Source organism: Stegastes partitus, unplaced genomic scaffold, assembly GCF_000690725.1.
Source record: "Stegastes partitus isolate 25-593 unplaced genomic scaffold, Stegastes_partitus-1.0.2 Scaffold1512, whole genome shotgun sequence".
NCBI lineage: Eukaryota > Metazoa > Chordata > Actinopteri > Pomacentridae > Stegastes > Stegastes partitus.
Genome location: NW_007579243.1, coordinates 70,544 through 90,319, shown reverse-complemented (window position 1 = coordinate 90,319; position 19,776 = coordinate 70,544). Strand labels below are relative to the sequence as shown.

Here is a 19,776-nt window from a genome sequence, read left to right as displayed (position 1 = left end):
ACCACTGTTTAACCGGGCTGCTGCTGGCCCCGCCCCCTTCAGGAAGAAAACGCTCTATGCATTTGTGATTGACAGCATGAATGTGTGTGAGATCAGGATTTTCTATCTAACTTTGTCCCTGAGGATCATTCTACATGTTAACATCTCGCTTTAACTCCTGTGTTTGGTGTCAGACGACGTTATAAAATCAGTATTTTAAATGAAGCTGCTGCTGGTTAACATCTGAATGAGTTTCAGTCTCTGTTTGATCCTTGTTCTGCCGTCTGACAACAGAAACAGAAACATCTGTAGATGAGAGCAGCTTTACTGTGAGTCCAGCTGATATTAAAATGCAGCTTAATGAGCACAGAGAGCAGGAGAGAAGCTACCAGATGGAGACATGAAAACACAGTAACCCACCCAGTCCTGGTTCACTGGTTTACATTAAAGCTTCCACAGAATTCTGAGCATCAAAGCTAACGTTAGCCACATTAGCTGCACTCAACATGCTAACGCCAAGGATTCTCCTATTGTTGTGGGGACAATAGCATCAATAATAATCCACTGGGTGTTCAGTTCCTCAGATGCTGGCAGTGCATCAAGACTCTTGTGTTCACTCTGAACTTTGCGGTTTTTTTGAGTCAGTCTGGATTAATGTTGATTCACATTAACCTTATTTTAATTCATTTTGAACAGGTTTGGAGTCATTTTGAACGACTTTTTAGGCACTTTGTACAACTTTTCAGGTCATTTTCTCCGAGTTTGAGTGCATGAAGACTCTCGTGTTCACTCTTGCCACCAACAGCAGAATATTTGGGGAGTTTTGCTCATGGCTCAGATAGTTCAGAGTTTTCAAATTCAAGTTTCAAAGTTATTTTGAACATATTTTGATTCATTTTCAATGTGTTTTGAGTCTTCTGGGCAAATTTGGAGTAATTTTGAACTTACTTTGATCAGTTTTGGACTAGTTTTGAGTCATTTTGGTAAATTCTTTGGGTCATTTTCGCCAAGTTTGAGTTCACGAGGACTCTTGTGTTCACTCTTACAGCAGAACATTTGGCAAGTTTTCCTCGAGTTTCAGACATTTTAGAGTTTAGCAGAAGCAGCTGGAGAAAGTAAATAAACCTGTTGGACTGAGATGCAGCTGCTCGTTCTGATTGGTTCACCTGGAAGCAGTGAAGGGGCGGAGCTACACAGAGCTGGATGACTTGGTTCCTCACTTTCTACGTAGACATAAATGAAACTCTGGACATCTAGACATCTGGACATCTGTGGAGGGTTAAAGAGTGGTTCAGCATCTTTATATCCTCACAGATTTTATTTGACACCTTTTTAAGACACAATAAAGACACCATTAGTCATGATTTCACACATCAGCTGGAGTAACAGAAAACCTTAATGCTACTTTTATTCAAACAAAAGAGCAGTACAATGAGAGTCAAGATGCTGGATAGGATGTTCAAGTATTGATTTATTGAGTCAAAAAAAAAAAAGGTTCACAGTCTAGTAAACACCTCTTTCTCTGGGCTCTATGTTGGGTTACAGGGCATTCCATAGAAGAAATAAGAGTAGAAAAGTGTCCTGATGCAGCTTTACACATCCTGTTTTCAGCTCATCAGCAGCTGCGCTTTTCAGAAATAAAACGCTGCCGTCCACCTAAACCACAGTGTGACTCATCAAACTTTAAATCAAGTCTTCCTCGAACACTCAACGTGGAAACTAAGCACTTAAAAGGAATAAAAGCACGGCAGCGAGCGGACGACAAACACTGACACGTCGCTGTTCACAGACGCTTTACGGTTAAGACTCCACGAGTGAGCGCCGCTCTGGTTCTACAGTGAGTCACGGAGCAGCAGTCGGGTCAGACAGGTGTCAAAGGTCGTGTCAGAGGTCGTGCAGGTCTTGATGTCGGTCGGTCTGTCAGGTCAGGTGTCATTGTGTCATGACAACAGTCGCCTAGGGGACAAGAAGCTGCAGCGTTATTGACAGGAAGAGAGAAAACTGTGAGCAGAAACGTGTTGACATCATGTCGGGCTGCAGGTGAAGGAAATCTAACATGTTCTAGTGAATTCTGAGCCCCGAAACCCCACCGGGCCGTTGAAAAGACATGTTGTCTTCATAAAGCAGCCAGAAGTGTCTGATTTCCAACTTCCCAAAAGCACATGAACTACCCATCAGCGAAGAGATCTGTCAGCCAAACCTGAGCTTAAACGTGTCATAAAAATCACTTTTTAATTCATGTTTCGTTTAAGATTTCACCAAAATTAAAGTGTTTCCAAAAACCAGATTCTGTAAAAAATTAATAATTCTTCACTCCGTGGTGTGACCATAAAGACGTGAGTGTTTCAGCTGCAACCAACAGCTACAAAAATTCAGGGACTTAAAACTAAATAGTAATCTTAAGTAGAAATGTCTGTGTGGTATGTAGAGTCACTGTTTTAAAACAGTAACATCTAATCAGAGGGACCTCTAATAGATCCTCTGTGCAGTTTGACACTTAAAACACCACTCATCAGTTTAAAAAAATAAAAACTGGGTGCCTCTATCGCTCACCTAGTTGAGCGGGTGACCCATGAACAGGGGCTACAGTTCCCTGATGCAGCGGTCGTGGGTTCAACTCCCGCTCACGACCCTTTGCTGAAGGTCTCTCCTTTCCTGTCTATCTCTACTGCTCTAAAATAAAGGCAAAAAATATATATATATTTAAAAAAAAAACAATTAAAAATCTAACAAAAATTTCTTTCATTATTTATTTTACAGAAGTTTAAAAAATCCTGGAATCGACATGTAGAATGCTGTTTGTCTAAAACGTGACTCCACATCTTATTTCACTATTTCCATCTTTAATTAGTTTCTCTACTCGTCTCCTCTGTGTAAACGCTGCCTATAGTTCAGCTGAAAAGTCCCTCAGTTTACAACCTTACAGACTTATTTGAAAGAATCTGGCCAGCATTGTTAATTTATGGTAAATATTTAAATGAAACATGCAGAATTAAGTGACTTTGACTAAATGTCACGATGATAAGTTCAGATTTGGTTCATTTTCCTGCAATATGGCACATTAAAGATGAAGATCTGATGATTCCTTCTAGTTTGGCAGTTATTTTTTCTTTTTAAAGATAACATGACTTTCAACTTCTCTGGCAGGTTTTTGAGTTCAGAGGCAACAGAAATGTGTTTGTGCATTCCTGAGCAAGAATGTGAATAATGTGTGTGTGTGTGTGTGGCACAAACCTGAGACAGAATAGGTTTACAGTGCACATACAGCATTGTTGTCATAATACAGACGTGTACCAGCTGCCCAGGTGTCATACTGGTGTTCCTGCAGCAGAGCAGGAGGAACTTACCGCTCGGCTCGGTCCTAGTAGGTCCGAGGGCGTTTGTGCGACTCCTCTCTGGGAGGATCCGCCAGCATCACCTTCATCTTCACCCCGTTGACAACGCGGCCGTGGAGCGCCGCCATGGCGTCATCGGCACACTGAGACGGGAACAGGCAGAGTGAGAACTCGATGTAATGCAGTTTTAAACTCATAACAGCCTGCGTGTGGGTTTCAACAAGACTGTCTGTGGTGCTGGAGTCAGGATGCTGTGTGACGTTATTTCATCAACACCTGAACCTGTGTCACATGTTTTTGTGATCGTTTGTGATTTCTCCACCGAGAACAAATGTCAGACTGTGTGTCTGTCAGCAGCTGGATGTTCATGTGGAGGATCGTCATGGAGACCAGAGGAGGGTCTGCAGCTACCGTCCACAGAGGAAACAGCCGTTAACAGTACAAGAGCTGTTGTTTACAAATCTGGACAACACGCTCACGGTTTTCTTTATGTAAAGGCTTCCCTGAGCCTGGTCCTGGCTGAGGTTTTTTTTTTTTTTTTGGTTCTTTCCCATCGTTAGTGACCGCTTGCTCATCGGGAATCCAAAGACAACTTTAGATTGTTCCTGGTTCAAAATTCGTAAGGTCTGCACATTACTGAGATGACATGTTGTGAATACATATAAATAAAACTGAACTGAATGTAGTTGTGCATCATGAGTTAATTAGTTCTTCACTAAACCCCAGAAGGAACAGAATCGCAGCAGCAGTTTGCACATCATAAAAACCCAACTTAAAAAGGTATACACTAGAATAAAGACATCTGAATAAAATAGAATAAGATCAAAAACTCTCATGTGCAGTTTAAAGCTGAACATGAAATAAACTAAACCTGTCATTGTCCAGCTTTACTTCATCAGATCTGTTTATTCTGAGCAGTTTGTGCAACGTCCTTCTATCAACATCCAGCAGCACAGAGCAGCCTTTAAAACCAGTCAAACCTCCAGACTAAAGGCAGAGTTCAGCTGGGATGTGCTGAAGGACACAGCGTTGTGATTGGCTAAATGTTTTCTCACCACAGCTACACAACTGTCGCTGTTTACTCGCACTAAGTTTGTCTCCTCGTGACGTCTTCCTCTTCCCCAACATGAAGCTAAAGGTTCAGCTCTTCATAGACCATGTCTAACTGGACTCTGGGAGCAGAGCGACGCTGCACCAAGAGAAAAGTTAGACGGTGATGGCGAGAAACTTTCTATTTAATTTTTACAGGCCCAGACTGGGAACTTCTTGATCAACCCTCGTAGACATGAGCTCAATCTGATCTTATCTCAGTCTTCACTACTTCATCGTTCAGGAGTTTGCCGTCGTCTCACCTGTTTGTCTGCGTACTTCATGTATCCGACTTTCCTTCCTGGAACCAAATGGACCTCGATGAGGGAACCGTAGCGGCTGCAGAGACAGACGGAGAAGCAGCGATATTTGTTCATGCCGACTGTCTGGAGCTTCACTTTAATGGCAGCATTACGCATCGTTTAAGCACTTAGCTCCATCCTGAGCAATTTGCTGCGACTGAGCTCGGAGTCAGATCGATGGAAACCTCTGACCTGCCGGCTAATGGGCCGTCATTCTCACCGTTCGGCGACGGCGAGCGTTTAACTCGTCGGCCCTTTCTGACAGAGTAATGACTGAGCAAAGTGATGTTTACCAGAACACGTCCTCCAACACGTCCGGCGGCAGCGGCGACGGACTGAACACCACAAACAAGCGCTCCTTGGCCTTGCTGTCGGGCGGAGCGAGCTTCTTCAGCGGCGGCAGACTGACGTCGGTCTGAATCCGAGACATCTGGGAGACGGCAGGGAAGTTCTGGGAGACACAAACACAGAAGCTCATCGGTTAGATACTGTCATTTACACAAAGCCAGATGTTGAACAGCCTCGATAACATCAGTTCCTGGGTTTGATGGGTCACATTTATCATAAATTTGACAGATTTTTGGCTGAAATAGGCAAAAACTGCAGGTTTTTCTAATCCCTAAAAACTGGACTGCTGAACGACACAACGGTTGTAAATCAGGCGCTGACTTCAGGAACTCACAGGAGGTTTCATCACTTGGCTGGTGGAAGGTCCGTTCCACACCGCAGACATCATCTGAGCTGCAACAAACTGCATGGCCATCCGACCGACAGGGCTGCAGACGGAAACAAACAGCAAATGACCGACTTCTATACAGACGTGAAGAAATGAAATTATTCAATTACAGACATACTTTTGAGGATAAGATGTAGTTTTTGGTGAAAACACGTGATATTTGTGTGTAAAAAAGAACGTGAGGAAGCGACTATATTATTATTATGTGCCCCTGAGATTAATTTAATTGTCAATTATCACCTTTAAAGGGACTTTTAAACAGTTTAATGTCTTTTATACGCCTTCATGTCTGTGCTTTTACTTTGTGTGTTAAAGTTAGTGTCTAATCACGATTAAGTCAAGTAACTCTCTGAACTACAACCAGTTCTTGGGTTAGTTTCTGTCACATTTTTCCATGTTGTTTTTTTTCATGTTTCTTTGCAACATGAAGTCCTGCAGCTCTGTGGAACCAGAACATGATGACGGAGAGAGAACTCAGAGACGTCTTCTGTCAGCAGGACTCAGGATTACGACGCCATAAATCATAAATACAGAAAAATTTAAGTTGAGTTTCTTCGATTATTTACTTTTACAAACGTGAACAGACCTGGAATCAACATGAAAATCATTCGTCAGGTGTTACCGACACTGGAGAGGGAAGACGTTATTTATTTGTATTATTCAACGATTTACATTTTTTGGTTTGCTTCCATATTGTGCAAAGACAGTAGATTTTTTGGGGGGTTTTTTTGTGCAGTTTATGGTGTATATGGTTTGTTTTTTTATGTTACTTTTGATTAAACATCACAATTTACATTTTTTCATTAAACATATTTTCACATTTGAGGAATTTTCTAACAAACCTACACGACACACATGATTAGTTCTTTCTGTAAAGTAGAAACCTGGAGGTTTTTTGTATGTTTCTGGCTGATAGATGATAATTTCTTCAAACATAAACCAGGCCTTGAAACCTGCTGGTGGGTTCTGGATGATGAATGTGTTTAATTTTATTGTTTTCCATGCTGTATAAGGAGGATCTGAGTAGTGCTCTGATTAACATTAATCAGTTTTTTTTTTTTTTATCATTGTTGCTCTGCATACATATAAATTAATTCAGAAAATGATTTCAGTCTTATATTCTGATTTCAGTGCGACTCTGTAACATCTGTTCAGGGACTATGGATAAATGCGTTCTGTCCCTGTTCATGAAGCAACAAACAGAAATAAATAAAAGCTCCTAGAAAGCAGCTGAAACCCAGGTTCATGTCAGCAGAGCGTCACAGTGTCAGAGCAGCTTCCTGACTCCATCCTCCGTCCTGGTTTATTAAAAGTGAGCCACTGAAACTGTTTTAAAGCCCAGATTTTGTTTTTCACTGTACACCACTATGTGTACGACACGTTTCTGAGGCCCACGGGCGCCGACGTCCACCCATGAATATTTAACAACAAATAAAACGTGGCCAAGAGGACGTGAAGACAAGGTCACGTTTAACGACCGCTGGCATTTTGGTCCCACTTTTTTAATTACTGGATGTATTAACTTTAAAGGGCATTTCCTCTCCGAGTCCATTAATCTCTGACCCCTCTGCAGGCGCAGAGCGAGCGCTCGCCGTTACCTGCTGCGATCTTCTCCGTCGTCCACGAAATTTACTGCCAGTCTGTTTCCAGGTGGATACTCGAAGCCGTTGAGCTTCTCCTTGGCGTAAACTGCTGATCCCAGATTACTGTAGCGAATCAAAGCGTGACCTGGAGGCACAAGACGCACAACGAACGGGAAAGTTTGTCAGAGTGGAAAACTCTGACTTCAGGTTCATCCACATGAATGTTAACGGACTACATGATGACAAACTGCAGGTAATCAGAGTAGTTTCACATCTTAAACACCTTTTGGTTTTTGTCTGTCAGATTTAGAATTTGTTGATCTGTTATTAACCAATTAAATATCTGTGTCTTAACTCAGCAGAGACAAGCATAGAAGTAAAAATAAAAATAATAATTATCTATAGAATCTAGAGGCCCCACGTTCTTCCTGTGGCCTTGTAGAAAATTGTCAGAAGTTTTTCCATTTTTTGTAAAATAAATGATCAAAGAAACTCAATTGTTTTCTTATGATTTATGGCTATAACTGTGTTGTACAGTGCAAAAGACTTTTTCTGAGTCCTCTCTCCTTCTTCATGATGTTCTGGGTCCACAGAGGACTTTATGTTGCAGAGAAACATGAGCCACAGGCAGGAAAAATGATCTGATTCAGAGGGTTAAACCCGCAAATCCTGCTTCCTCATACAGGTTCCTGGTCATTAGATCATTCATCTAATTATCAACTCTCAGTCACCTTCCTTAAAAACATCATCTAGAATTTTCTCCTACATTTAAACTCGAACACATCTGTGATAAAATGCTTTTCAGACTGTATCCGACAGCATCCTTCTCCTCTAAATTCACCACAAGGCGCTACAGAGCCCACAGTTAGTGTCTGAAGCCGACCTTTGCTCATCCCGTAGGCGTCTCTCTGCAGCTCGCAGTACTCCATCCCGGGAATCAGGTCGAACAGAGCGAAGATCTGCTCCTGGGTCAGAGCGGCGCGAGTCGATATCATCAGGCATCGCGTGAAGTCGCCGGAGCGGTAATCCATCACCTGGTAGTTACCGGGGTCGGCTGGAACAAGAGCAAAGAGAGGAGGAGCGCCGAGGTCAGAGACAACTCCTGAATGTGTTCGTTAAAGAAGAGAAGCTGCGAGTTTTAATCAGGTGTTTTCCTGCCCTGTACGCCACAATATGGGACCTTTAAGTCTGAATCAGGATGTTAGACGAAGGCTCACCCATTGGGAAGGAGTACTGGTTCATGTTGTCGCCTCCAATGAGATAATCTCCACCTCCTCCTCCTCCTCCTCCTCCTCTTCCTCCACCTCCTCCTCCACCGCTGTAATCTTCTGTGACTGTAGCTTTGGTTCGAGGTTCGGCCAGAATCGCCCTGTAGGCTAAGAACCACCAACATCATCACTAACCAGCTGCTCATAAAACGTTAACAACATGAAGAAAACACACCAAATATTCTGTTTACTGGGTGGTTTAACTGTTTGGGTTTCCATTCTGCTGCTTCAACCACAAGAGCTAAACCAGTGAAAGAGTCTGAAACTTACTTTTGTCGCAGTTTTCTATTGCGTTTGCAGCTTGGGAGGGTTTGTAGTACCTCACGTAGCCGAGTCCTTTACTTTCTCCCGTGAACTTATTTTTGATGATGACACAATATTCAATATCTCCATATTCCTGAAAGAGATAACAGGAGACAGGCAGGGATTAAGAGATTTATATTCATTGTGGAGGGGTTAGTTTGGCATTGAAAAGGGGGAAAAATGGAAAAAAATAGCTGTTAAAGGCAATATAGAATAATTAAAGAGCCTAAAATTAAAGCTCAGACGGTTTACATGCATCACAAAGTCAACCAGTTTACATTTATAAATACGATCTATTATTTATGTCATATTCACATAAATTAATAACATTAAGGGAAGTATTCAGACAATTCCATCAACTTTTGTATATTTTATCGTATTTTTAGGTTTATTTGACATAAAAGCTGAGCATGGAGATGGAACAGGACAAAACATAAAGTAAGGAAGTAGGTGTGTTTACCTTGAACGTGTTTTTGAGATCCTCCTCTGAGAAGGTTTTGGGGATCATGACGAAGATTCTGGTCAGTTCTTCATCCTCGACGTCTCGGTGTCTCGTAGACGAGCGTGACTGAGCGATGAACACCTGCGAACAGAGAAAATCAGCATAAAGAAGGCTTTAAAACATACCTCCAGTTTACAGAGCTAGCTGTCAGCTCAGCTGCATCTCCAACATAAAGCGTTTTGCAGTTGGTCTGCAATGATAACTTTCAGCGTTAATTAATCTGACAGTTACTTCCTGGATAAACCGAGTCGTCGTGGAAACGTTTTATAGACCAAATGTCCACCAGTGGTCTCTCAAGTGTCTCACTGAAGCAGCTGCAATCACAGAATGTACATTTACTGGATTAAACGAGTTGAACTGGTTCTTTCAACAGGTAAAACCACCTGGATTGGATGTAACAGAGCAGGTAAAATGGATAAAAGTAGTAAATATGATCTTATCTTTATTTAAAATACTAAATTCATGTGGATAATTTCTCCCACAGATCAAGTTTTTAGCAGTTTAAAAGCTGAACCTTTAGCTTCTCTCTGTTGTGTCGCCACCAATCACAGTATGCTAATGCTAACTGTGTTACTAACGTTAGCTGTGATGCTAATGCTATATGTGTTACTTACTTTAAATGTGATGCTAACGTTAGCTGCGATGCTACTGCTAACTGTTGTTCTAATGCTAACAGGCTAGCTGACGGTCCTCTGGTTCCGTTTACCCTGAAACTTGATAAAGCAAGAGCCTCGGTACGTTAACCCGGTTCCCCCTCGGTCTTCCCTGCCGGTACCTTGATGGGCTTCGTCCCCTCCACCAGAACCTTTCCGTGCATCTCCTCCATGGCCAGACAGGCCTGAGACGACTTGGAGAACTTGACGTACGAGATTCCTTTGGACTCCTTGGTCTGCTTGTCTTTGACGACCCAGACCCCCTGAATGTCCCCGAACCCGGAGAAGCTCTCCCGCAGCTCATCCTCGGTGATGGAGCGGCTGGTGACCACGAACAGGCGGCTGTTTGGCGGGTCGTCGAGGTTCTCGGTGGCTTGTTTGGATGGAAACTCCTCCATGTTCTGCTGCGGCCGAACCGTCTGCTGCGGCCTTCAGGAGCCGCTCGGAACTTCGACAATCCGGAAACAACGGGAGCTGTGGGTCAGTCAGAGGAACGTTTAGGACTAATTTATTTATTTATTGCCCTAGAAAGCATCCAAGTCTCATAACTGGTCAGTACAAAAATTCTAAATTCAGCAGAGAATTTCAAAAATATTCTTTGATACATAAATACTAATAACAAAGCCTTATAATAAATGAGAAGTATCGTAATAAATAAATTAATAATATTTATAATAACAAAAGTATTAGTTAAAATTAAATGGGGCACTAGGAAGACAGTGTAAAAAAGCCAGTTTATTTCTACATCAGAAGTTATGCAAAGGACAAAAATAAAATATGTAAAACAATAAAAATAAAACAAAAACAGGAACCTTTTTTTGGTGCTCACCAAAACCAGGAGGATCCTTTTGAGTTCTGAATTGAGGAAACCCTCAGAAAGGTTATTCAAAGAACTGCTGCGTGGAGTTTAGGTGTGTTTTTTCTATTACTATTATTATATCAAACCTGCAAACATAAGAAAAAGCATTAGATAATAAATAAATCTTCATATTTGCTTAAATTAATCAAATCTGTCACAAAAACTTGCTTTAATTTCTCCCAATATTGTTCAAAACAGCTCCATAATTTCATGCCAGAAAAATATTTTATATAATTTTTAAAAACAGTTCCATTGTAATACTCTTAATGTCGTTGTTCCTTCATCGTGATGTGAACCGAACAGATTGTGTCTCGTCTACATGTTGGATTATTGCAGTACAGTTACAACAAAACAAAGTAAAATAGAATAAACTAATCAAAGTATAAAGTGTTGGTTGATAAAAATCTACTAAAGAATCCTCCAGTTTTAGTTCATCGTGAGCTAATCGTGACATTTCCTACAGTCATGAAGGCACCAGCTGCCGGTGGAGCCAGTTTGCTGCCTTCTGCTGCTCTGGAGGATCAGCTGAGCCCTGGACGTTACAAAAGGATGCTGCCGGAGCTTTTATAACTTCTGACCTCAGCATCACACAGACAGCGCTGGATTACATCAGGAGACAGAACATAAAGTGTCTGGTTCTGCTTAGATGGACCTGCTGAGAACCTGTGAATCCAAAAGTGCTGTTCTAGAGACAGAAGCTGCTCACGGCAGATATTAGTCTCACTTCAGTTTGCGGAAGTTTGTAAGTTGCCTCGTTTTAACAGTTTGATTTGATTTACAGCCTCTGTGTGTCTCTGGGACGAGGTCATTTAAAGACACTTCCTTTATATTTTATGCGATTTAACATTAAAAACACGTCAGAAACAAAGATCAAACTGTAACACAGAACATTTACAGACAGGACAAAACCTCTAGAATAAATTTAGAATAAATAAAATCTTCTAAAATAAGAAAAGCAATAAAAACAAACATTGCAATAAAAGGCAAAAAAAACACTTGAATGCAAACTCAGATTGATTTTAAAGTCAGATTTGTACTTTCCAACAATAAACAAATATGAATTTAGACTGTTTTTATTTTAAAAGTACTCAAAAGGATTATTGATAATCACAACAGTTAACAGCTGATAACTAACTAATTCATCATTGCAGCTCTAGTTGAGTTAAATCGTGTATGTTTTAAGGTGTAAAGGAATTATTTTCATGGAAAAACTCACATTTTATCGTCATTTTACACTGAAAAGGTTAAAAATGGTGCAAATATCAGATTAAAGTCTAAAGATTTTTATGCTGAGGCTCCAATCATTCAACGACTGGAGGTCAAACATGCATTAATTGAATCTATAAGTCTGTTGATGCTAAATCACCTTCAATTAAACATGATTAAGATTTAACAAAGTTTACTCAAGTGGGACAAATAATCCTAAAGATTAAAATGATTTGAATAAAGATGTCTTTTTATGATCTGGTACATGTAGAAGCTGTTCATCAGTCGAGTGGTTTAAATGTGTTGCTTAATGAGTTTCTTGATTATTTAGTGGGGAAAGAAATCTGAAAATATTCACATTCAGGAAGCTGCAATCACAAAATTTAGACTTTAATTACTCAAATTGATTAATCAATAATCAGAATAGTCGGTGACAACGAACAGATGAATCATTTCGGCTCTAGTTGACGTTTTATGAGAAGAAGGGATTATTTTCATGAAAAAAAAAACTTCTCTGTGTGTCACTCTGATACACAGAAATGAGGTTTAATGGTAACTAATGGGTTTAATCAACAACCAGAGACGGCATTAAAGTAATTTGATTAATAATAAGCATTCAGGGTGTTTTATTTTGAAAGCGTCCAGCTCACTTTGTGTGTGAGTGAATGTTGAGGACAAACCAGGAGATGATCAGCTTCATGGAGGTTGTGACACTAATATAATATGAATTCTGCCGTTTTCAGACTTTATGTGTGAATCTAATAAACTGATAACATATGTGAGTGATAATGTGAGTTTTGCAAACATATTAATAAAAACTGTTTTGGTTGAAGGACACTGAGGTCACCAGAGGTCACCTTCAACAACAGCTCCGACCTGCTGTTTGTTTATTAATGTTATTTAATGTCTTTTAAATTTCCCTGGTGAGGGATCAATAAAGTTTGTTTTATCTTATTTCTTAATCCTATACAGACACTTTAGGTATAGAATTTTAATTCATTACTACTTAGCAGCAGCTCAGACCTGCTTTTTATCATTAAATTCCATTTATTGCCCTTAAAACTTGATTCTTAATAAATGTATTATTGCATGGTCGTTCTGCCACTAAACTATTCAGCTTTAAGTAAATAATCGATGGGATACTGTGTGCAATAGACTTATTTATTGTCTTTTCTTGCTTTACAAATGTTAATAAAAGGTATTTTAGATGAAATGTGGATATAAAATTCACATTAAAGATCACTGACTGAGACCTCGAACGGCTTTTGAACACATATGTTCTCTTCTGACCCTGACCTCAGCTCCATGCGGTTATTGTGGGATCACACGAGGAGACAGAACACAATGTGTTTGGTTCTCTGAGCTGCTGAGAACAACCTGCTGGGAACCTTCATTCACTCAGAACACCGGCTGTCGTTCTAAAGACAGAAAAAAAAAACAGGTTGAGTTCAGGTTATTGAAGTTTGTATTAAGTTATTTGATGAACACAATAGATGTTCATAGTGCTTATGTCCTCTGTGTGTGTGTGCGTGTGTGTGTGTGTGTGTGTGTGTTATTTTTAACCCGCTGACTGACCCGTCTGAGGACAAACCTTCAGATCATATTGGATCACATCGGGTTTACTGGCTGATATTAACTCTGCGTTTCAGTCTTTCTTTGTAAATCTCATATAAATTTAACATCCGTGAATTTGAATGTGAATTTATTTATTTCACATGTGGGTTTAATCTGATCAAGTACACTGAGGTCACCTGAGGTCACCTTCAAGTTCAGCTCCAAACCACCAGCTCAGACCTGATTTCTGTTTATTAAATTCCATTTTTTTCCTCTTATAACATGTTGATATTTCATGTTTTCATGTTGTAGTTGTGTACGTTTTTTATTTATTTTAATACACCGTACTAAACTGCAATCTTTTAAGTGGACAATAGATGTAAAAGTCATTCTTGTGTAATACAGACTCATTAAATCGTTGATTCTTTCTTGCTTTTGAAATGTTAATAACAGCTTTGATGAAATATGAACGATTTAATTTATATCAAAGCTTATTTAACCACATGTAGAATAGAAAGCGCACATTTAAATGCAGATACGTTTTCATTAAACGGAGTCCAAAATACGCTGATAATAAAATATTATTTATAAAACTTTAAGAATTGGAAAATAACTGGCAAATTAAATATTCTCTGTGGCAAAATATGGACGTTTTTCCTGATTTCTAGTCATCGGGTGTCTGAGGCTATGGATCAAACTTTTATTTTTTTAACAAAATCAAGAATGATAAAACAAAAAGGCCCCAAATCTGTTTATGTTTAATTCTAATTATGCATTAAAGCCCTCTAAAACAATATGACGCAGTTGCATCTTGGTTAATTAGTTTTAATTGTAGGAAATGTTGGTGTTAAATATAAACTTAACACGTTTAAATATTAAGCTTAAGACCCACAGTGTTATTTATGACATGGATTTACATGAGCATTTTAAAATGAAGGACTTTATGGTATGTATATGTTATAATATTGTACAAATATTAGACTATAAGACTGTAGTGTGTTAATAATTACAGGGATAAACATGAGTAATTTAAAAGTTTTCTTGAAAACATATACACAAAAATCCCCAAATCCCTGCATCCCCTTTGTTTTTATTTTATTTCCCTATGTGTTGTTTTTGTGATTTTTATAATTGTTTTATTTTATATTACTTTTATTCTTTTTTGTAAATTAAATAATGTTCTTTTAAACATATATTTTCCAAACACACTTTACGTAAGCTTAGAGTTGTGTACGTGATGTAAATGAATTCCAGGGCTCACAGCTTGGCCTCCTGCATTCACTGTGATATAATGCAGAACATGACCTTAGTTTTCCCCACAGTGTCTCCAACTTTACCTTCATCATAATCTGAAATTATTTAAAAATTGTGCTATTATCTGATTAATATGTAAAGTTGTCTGGACTGGATTAATTTCTTAATGTTTGAAAATCCCCAGAACACCTGTGATCAGAATAAAGAGCAGTTATTCTGATGTATGATCTCCTTATAAGGCTCCTCCAGCAGGTGTCTGCTGCTCCACAATGGAAGCCGGAGAATGCGGCAAGATGCTGGGCCCCGTACCGAATCTCCCTTTGAGCTTCCTCTAGTGGATCCTCGTCTCCTCTTGTATCAGAATAGCAGCAAACTCAACGCGTTTTAGCTCACACTTGGACTGTTTGTGATTAATAGCATTGTGTTTTGCGATTTCTGTTGTGGAAAAACGAATCATCACTAAATAAAATTCAAAGAAATGGTACACATAAGGACACATGTATAAATTGAAATGAGACTCAGCCCGACATAAAGTTCACGTCAGCATCGTAGGAAATCTCCCGGCCTGCACGTGATACGTGATGACGTCAAACGCCGGTGCCTCTATAGTGCGGTGACCTTCTTTACGACCGTTACAAACCGCTCGTCGGCCGAAAGGAGCAGCGACAACCCGCACCTGGGAGACTTTAACCGGGCTGATTTGAATCCAACAGGTAAACCCTCCCGCCTCCTTAACGACCTCCGGTCAGTGTCGGACAGAACCGGAGCCATTGTTCGAAACGATGCTGAACCGGAGGAGCGGAAAGGAGATGCTGAGCGGCGGCGCTAGCGTTAGCCGTTGGTGAATAGCTCCGCTGCTCCGTTTGCGTTCAGCGACCGAACCGGTTATTCAGGTGAAAAAGCGGCGTTTTAATGTCCGTTTAAATGCTCATTTAAAAGGTGTGTTTAGCGCTTAACTGAGTCCGGGTTTCGGTGAAGTACACCGGCCGGTACACCGGGGCTGACTGCGGCGTTCTGGCACCGACATTGAAGCATCCTTGACGGCCGGGGAGGCTAAGCAGGCCGGTCCGGCTGAGCGGAGCTTAAAGTCACTGAGCTGTGTGGTGATAGAACCATAAATACGGGCCTGAATGTGATGGTAGCTGCCGGTGTGTTGTCGGTTCTTCCCGTCAGAGGAGGCCGGTGTGTGTGTCCTTGATGCTGCCTCAGAAGGATGAAAGTCTCCGGGCGGACCGCCATGTTAGAGCCGCGTGAAGTCAGCTTCCCATTGGGAGCTCCTGAGTCAGCGGTTAAGGGAAACTTAAAGCGACTATTTTCTGTTTGTTTTCTGCATTTTTATTAATCAAAACCACTTTGGATAAACCCTTAATGCTGCATGAAATCGACCTTGTCATTTGTGAAGCCTCTATTATAGGAGTGAAAGTGCTAAAGAAGATTTTTTTTTTCTTTGCTTGGAGCAGGTGCAGCTTGAATTCCACTATATATAGATATTATGTCATAGCAGGAGTAGATGATACCAGAGAGGCTAAAGAAACTATATCAATATGTGAAAAAGGCAAAAAGCGAGATTTCACAGCTGCTTTTGCATGTAGGCCTCATATATCAAGGTCAAGATTAAACACCATCAGATGGATCAAGTCTGGATTATATTGTCTGAAGACACTTTTTGAATTATGAAACCTTTATTCTAGGAAAACTGTGCTGCTTTTGTGCAGGTAGCCTCCAGCAGACCAGGTTTATATGAACAAATCATGACATCTAGACGGTCAAATCTTAACTAGATTGACTGTAAGAGGCCGGAGCGTCTTAAATTCAGGGTCTAATCTGTGGAACCGCCGCAATATTTGTGAAAAGGGAAGATTTCACTGCTATTTTTGCATTTAGTCCAGATATAATACTACTGAGTGTAGGCTGGTCAAAGGTTAGATTATACCAGAGAGATTGAAGAGTCTATGAAATGCAGCATCTGAGTTGTGTAACTTTTATTCTCATGTGAAAATGCAAAAAAAAAAAAGAAAAAAAGGCATTTTCTTGTAGCTGGACTTAAAATGGTCACATCCAGACTACATTATGCCAGAGAGGCCAAAGACCGTTTGTGATTTGTGAAACCTTTATTTTAAATTCAAAAAAGAGAGATGTCACTGCTTTTAAAAAAAATTATTTTTCTATAAATCAGACAAGTCCAGGTCAAAAACCACTGTAAGGAAACTGATTACACCTGGAATGGATAACACCAGAGAGGCTGTAAAGTTTCTGATTCGTGAAATGTTTCCTCTATTTGTGAAAGCAGCCAAACAGTGAGATCACATGTGGTGGTTTCAGATCTGGTCTGGGTCTAATGTGGTTCAGAGGCACAAAAAACTGAAATCTTTTTTTTTTTTTTTTTTAAACACATGTGAAACTAGATTTCAGACAGTATTAAGTGTTTAACAAATATGTTTTAAATCTTTAAAGTGTGGGAAAGTCCAGAAGATATCCTGTAGTGCGAGTTAAGTTTCCCTTAAGTTTTCCCTTAACTGCTGCCGCAGGAGCGACCAACCCGAAGCTAGCTTCAGCTCCGGGCGGGTTTTTATTATGAAAGATTCCCGTTAGATGAACCTGCTGCGGGCCTTTAGCCACGTTAGCTAACAGGTAGCTTCTACATTATCAAACACCACCAGGCTTGGCTTTGTGGATGGTTTGTGCGCCAGATTTGACCGCTGTGGAAGTTTCTGGATGCTAACAGAGGTCGTGTTAGGTTAGTCGGATCAGCGGTGTCACGGTTAAATGTTTCCCCTTTACTTCTCTATAAAGAAGGAACTACTGTATTTACTGCTCAGAGGAGCAGAAAGCAGCAGGCTACAGGTGGTTTAATGTCCTCTGAGTGATTAAAGAGCACGGACAGGACACGTTTAACTACCACTGCTTCACATAAGCACATTAATGCTGCCTCCACGACTTTATTCTCTTAACTCAACCCGTCCTCGCTCCTCGTCCAACCTGGCAGCTCTACCGGCGGCTAACGGGGGCTAAGCTAGCCGGGCTACCGGCAGTGTGGTTCCGCTCTGCTGCCGGTTTCCTTCTCCTCACCTCTGCTCGCTATCAGACTGGACGTCTCTGAACTCAGTAAATAAAAACCAGCTGTCACCTTAAACGACCTTCACAAGATGGCGGCGCTCAGACGCAGCTTCCTGCCAGAACTTCTATGAATAGCAGATGGACAGCAGCTCGGTTTACACTCCCTGATGATCATTTCGTATAACAGGTGGATTTCTGACTGTTTTTTTCCTCTTCCTCTGTGTGTTTCTGCAGCTGATTATGGGAGACATTGGCAAAGGAAAGAAGGCTTTCGTCCAGAAGTGTGCCCAGTGCCACACAGTCGAGGAGGGGGGCAAGCACAAGGTGGGACCCAACCTGTGGGGGCTGTTCGGACGCAAGACCGGCCAGGCAGAGGGCTACTCCTACACGGACGCCAACAAGAGTAAAGGTCAGCGAGCTGCTGCGTTCATTACATTTATTTATAACGAGCTGAACTGACCAAAGAGCTGCACATGATATCAACATGAAGTCCTGCAGCTCTGTGGAACCAGAACCACACGAAGGAGGAGAGAGAATGCAGAGATGTGTTCTCTCTGTAGAAGACAGAACACATCATAGATAGAGAAAAAAACTAAACTTATTTGATTGTTTCTATTGCAAAAATTGAAGAAGAAGAACCCTGAAATCAACACATTCACATTGGGAAACAAAATGGCGTTTCTGTACGACTACTTTTATTTTTATTTGTTTGTGTCGTTCTCTCTTCTGTTTTGTTAGGCTTAGATTTGGTTCAGTTTTCCAACAGTCTGAGATGTGTAGTTTAAGGACCATCAGAAAGTTTAAAATCCTACGACTCTGGTTTTAGTTTCTGGCTCGTACCTGGACGATCACTGACAGTGTGTCGCACATAAATCTGTAAATTACACACGAGGCTGCAGCTTGTTTTGTTTTTTATTTCTTTACTATTAAAAATACCCGTTAAATGTACCTGTTCCCGTCAGCAGTGAACTGACCTCTGACCTCTCGTCTGCAGGTATCGTGTGGGGCGAGGACACCCTGATGGAGTACCTGGAGAACCCCAAGAAGTACATTCCTGGAACCAAAATGATCTTCGCCGGCATCAAGAAGAAGGGCGAGCGCCAGGACCTCATCGCATACCTGAAGTCAGCGACGTCATGAACGGGGCGCTAACGCCTGAATATTTAATGTCATTTTAATGTTCATTTTTCGGCCGCTACATTTTAAATATGTGGTTTTATGTTTCGCCATTTGTGCACAAGGTTAAATTATACCGCCGAGGTTTGAAAAGTGTCTCGATCAAGTGACCAAACATAAAACTTTTCTTCTTCTTTTTTTTTTTCTCTCTTTGTAAATCGGTACTAGCAAATACTAATCACGTTATTTAAAACCATGAGTCTCAATAGATTCACTCTCATTCTGTTCTCCATGACGACACACGTCCGGTACCGTCTGCTAGCAGAGCTGTCGCGATCAACCTCGTTTTCAACGTCGAAACTCAAAAACAAAAGAAATGTGATCTGCTGTCAGCTACGTCATTTGATCCTGTGTGGGCATATCTTGGGATGTTTGGTTACCTGGTGCTGATATTAAGCCCGTTCATGTCAGGTGGAGCTTCTGGAGCTTCACCTGACATGAAAGCTGCTTAGATTTTACAGACTGAACTTGGACATACTGTAGTGTTCTGAAACTCCAGAAGCAGCCCCTCTGAGCTCCTGTTTTTACCTCCTGCCTGTCATCAGACTTGTTACGAGTTTTTAAAGAGTCCTGCTAACGTCGACGCGCTGTCATCCGCCACCTCGCAGCCGAGAGTCGCGGTCCGATCCTCTGCTGATGCCTTTTAAAGCCGCCGCAGCGGGAAGTCAGCCGGCACATTTAAAACCTGAACAATGTTGTGGAGCTACTGTATCATGAAGGAACACTTTGCAGGGAAACACCTGGAGTGAAAAAAAAAAACGCTGTTATTTACCTGGTTTCACAGGCCTGAAAGAGTTTAACTTATTTACTGTAAGCTGTGTTTGGGGGCTGCTCGCTGTATATAACGTGGTGGCTGTTTGTGTGGTTGAGGACAGGATGGTTGAAGGATCAATAAAAAGAAAACGTCCAGAAATCTCAAA

At 40.9% G+C, this 19,776-nt stretch overlaps 2 protein-coding genes across 3 annotated transcripts; one reads left to right on the top strand and one right to left on the bottom strand.

Annotated features, from left to right (window-relative positions):
- Positions 1 to 551: 551 nt before the first annotated feature.
- Positions 552 to 10,192, bottom strand: rbm45 (RNA binding motif protein 45). Of its 2 annotated transcripts, none has more exons than XM_008300226.1 (11): positions 9,873 to 10,192; positions 9,056 to 9,178; positions 8,563 to 8,689; positions 8,242 to 8,400; positions 7,908 to 8,078; positions 7,040 to 7,169; positions 5,388 to 5,481; positions 4,999 to 5,156; positions 4,667 to 4,742; positions 3,327 to 3,457; positions 552 to 1,248 (listed from the first exon to the last, which is right to left on the bottom strand). In XM_008300226.1, exons 1-10 carry the CDS (start codon positions 10,146 to 10,148, stop codon positions 3,341 to 3,343), a joined length of 1,431 nt encoding a protein of 476 aa, XP_008298448.1. In that variant the 5' UTR covers positions 10,149 to 10,192; the 3' UTR covers positions 552 to 1,248; positions 3,327 to 3,340. The 2 variants fall into 2 exon arrangements, with proteins under 2 accessions (XP_008298448.1, XP_008298447.1); XM_008300225.1 differs by lacking the exon at positions 552 to 1,248 and adding an exon at positions 1,431 to 1,935.
- A 5,030-nt stretch (positions 10,193 to 15,222) lies between these two features.
- LOC103371019 (cytochrome c) lies at positions 15,223 to 19,776 on the top strand. The gene is made up of 3 exons (XM_008300224.1): positions 15,223 to 15,336; positions 17,915 to 18,089; positions 18,675 to 19,776. The coding sequence occupies exons 2-3, from the start codon at positions 17,921 to 17,923 to the stop codon at positions 18,818 to 18,820; spliced, it is 315 nt and encodes a 104-aa protein (XP_008298446.1). The 5' UTR covers positions 15,223 to 15,336; positions 17,915 to 17,920; the 3' UTR covers positions 18,821 to 19,776.

What these genes read in the sequence shown, in the direction of transcription:
- LOC103371019 (XM_008300224.1), top strand. Translation starts at nt 17,921, where the DNA reads ATGGGAGACATTGGCAAAGGAAAGAAGGCTTTCGTCCAGAAGTGTGCC. An exon ending in GGACGCCAACAAGAGTAAAG is followed by an intron (nt 18,090 to 18,674) that starts GTCAGCGAGCTG and finishes TCTCGTCTGCAG; the next exon opens with GTATCGTGTGGGGCGAGGAC.
- rbm45 (XM_008300226.1), bottom strand. Translation starts at nt 10,148, where the DNA reads ATGGAGGAGTTTCCATCCAAACAAGCCACCGAGAACCTCGACGACCCG. An exon ending in ATCTCAAAAACACGTTCAAG is followed by an intron (nt 8,690 to 9,055) that starts GTAAACACACCT and finishes TATCTCTTTCAG; the next exon opens with GAATATGGAGATATTGAATA. An exon ending in GCCAAGTGATGAAACCTCCT is followed by an intron (nt 5,157 to 5,387) that starts GTGAGTTCCTGA and finishes TGTGTCTCCCAG; the next exon opens with AACTTCCCTGCCGTCTCCCA.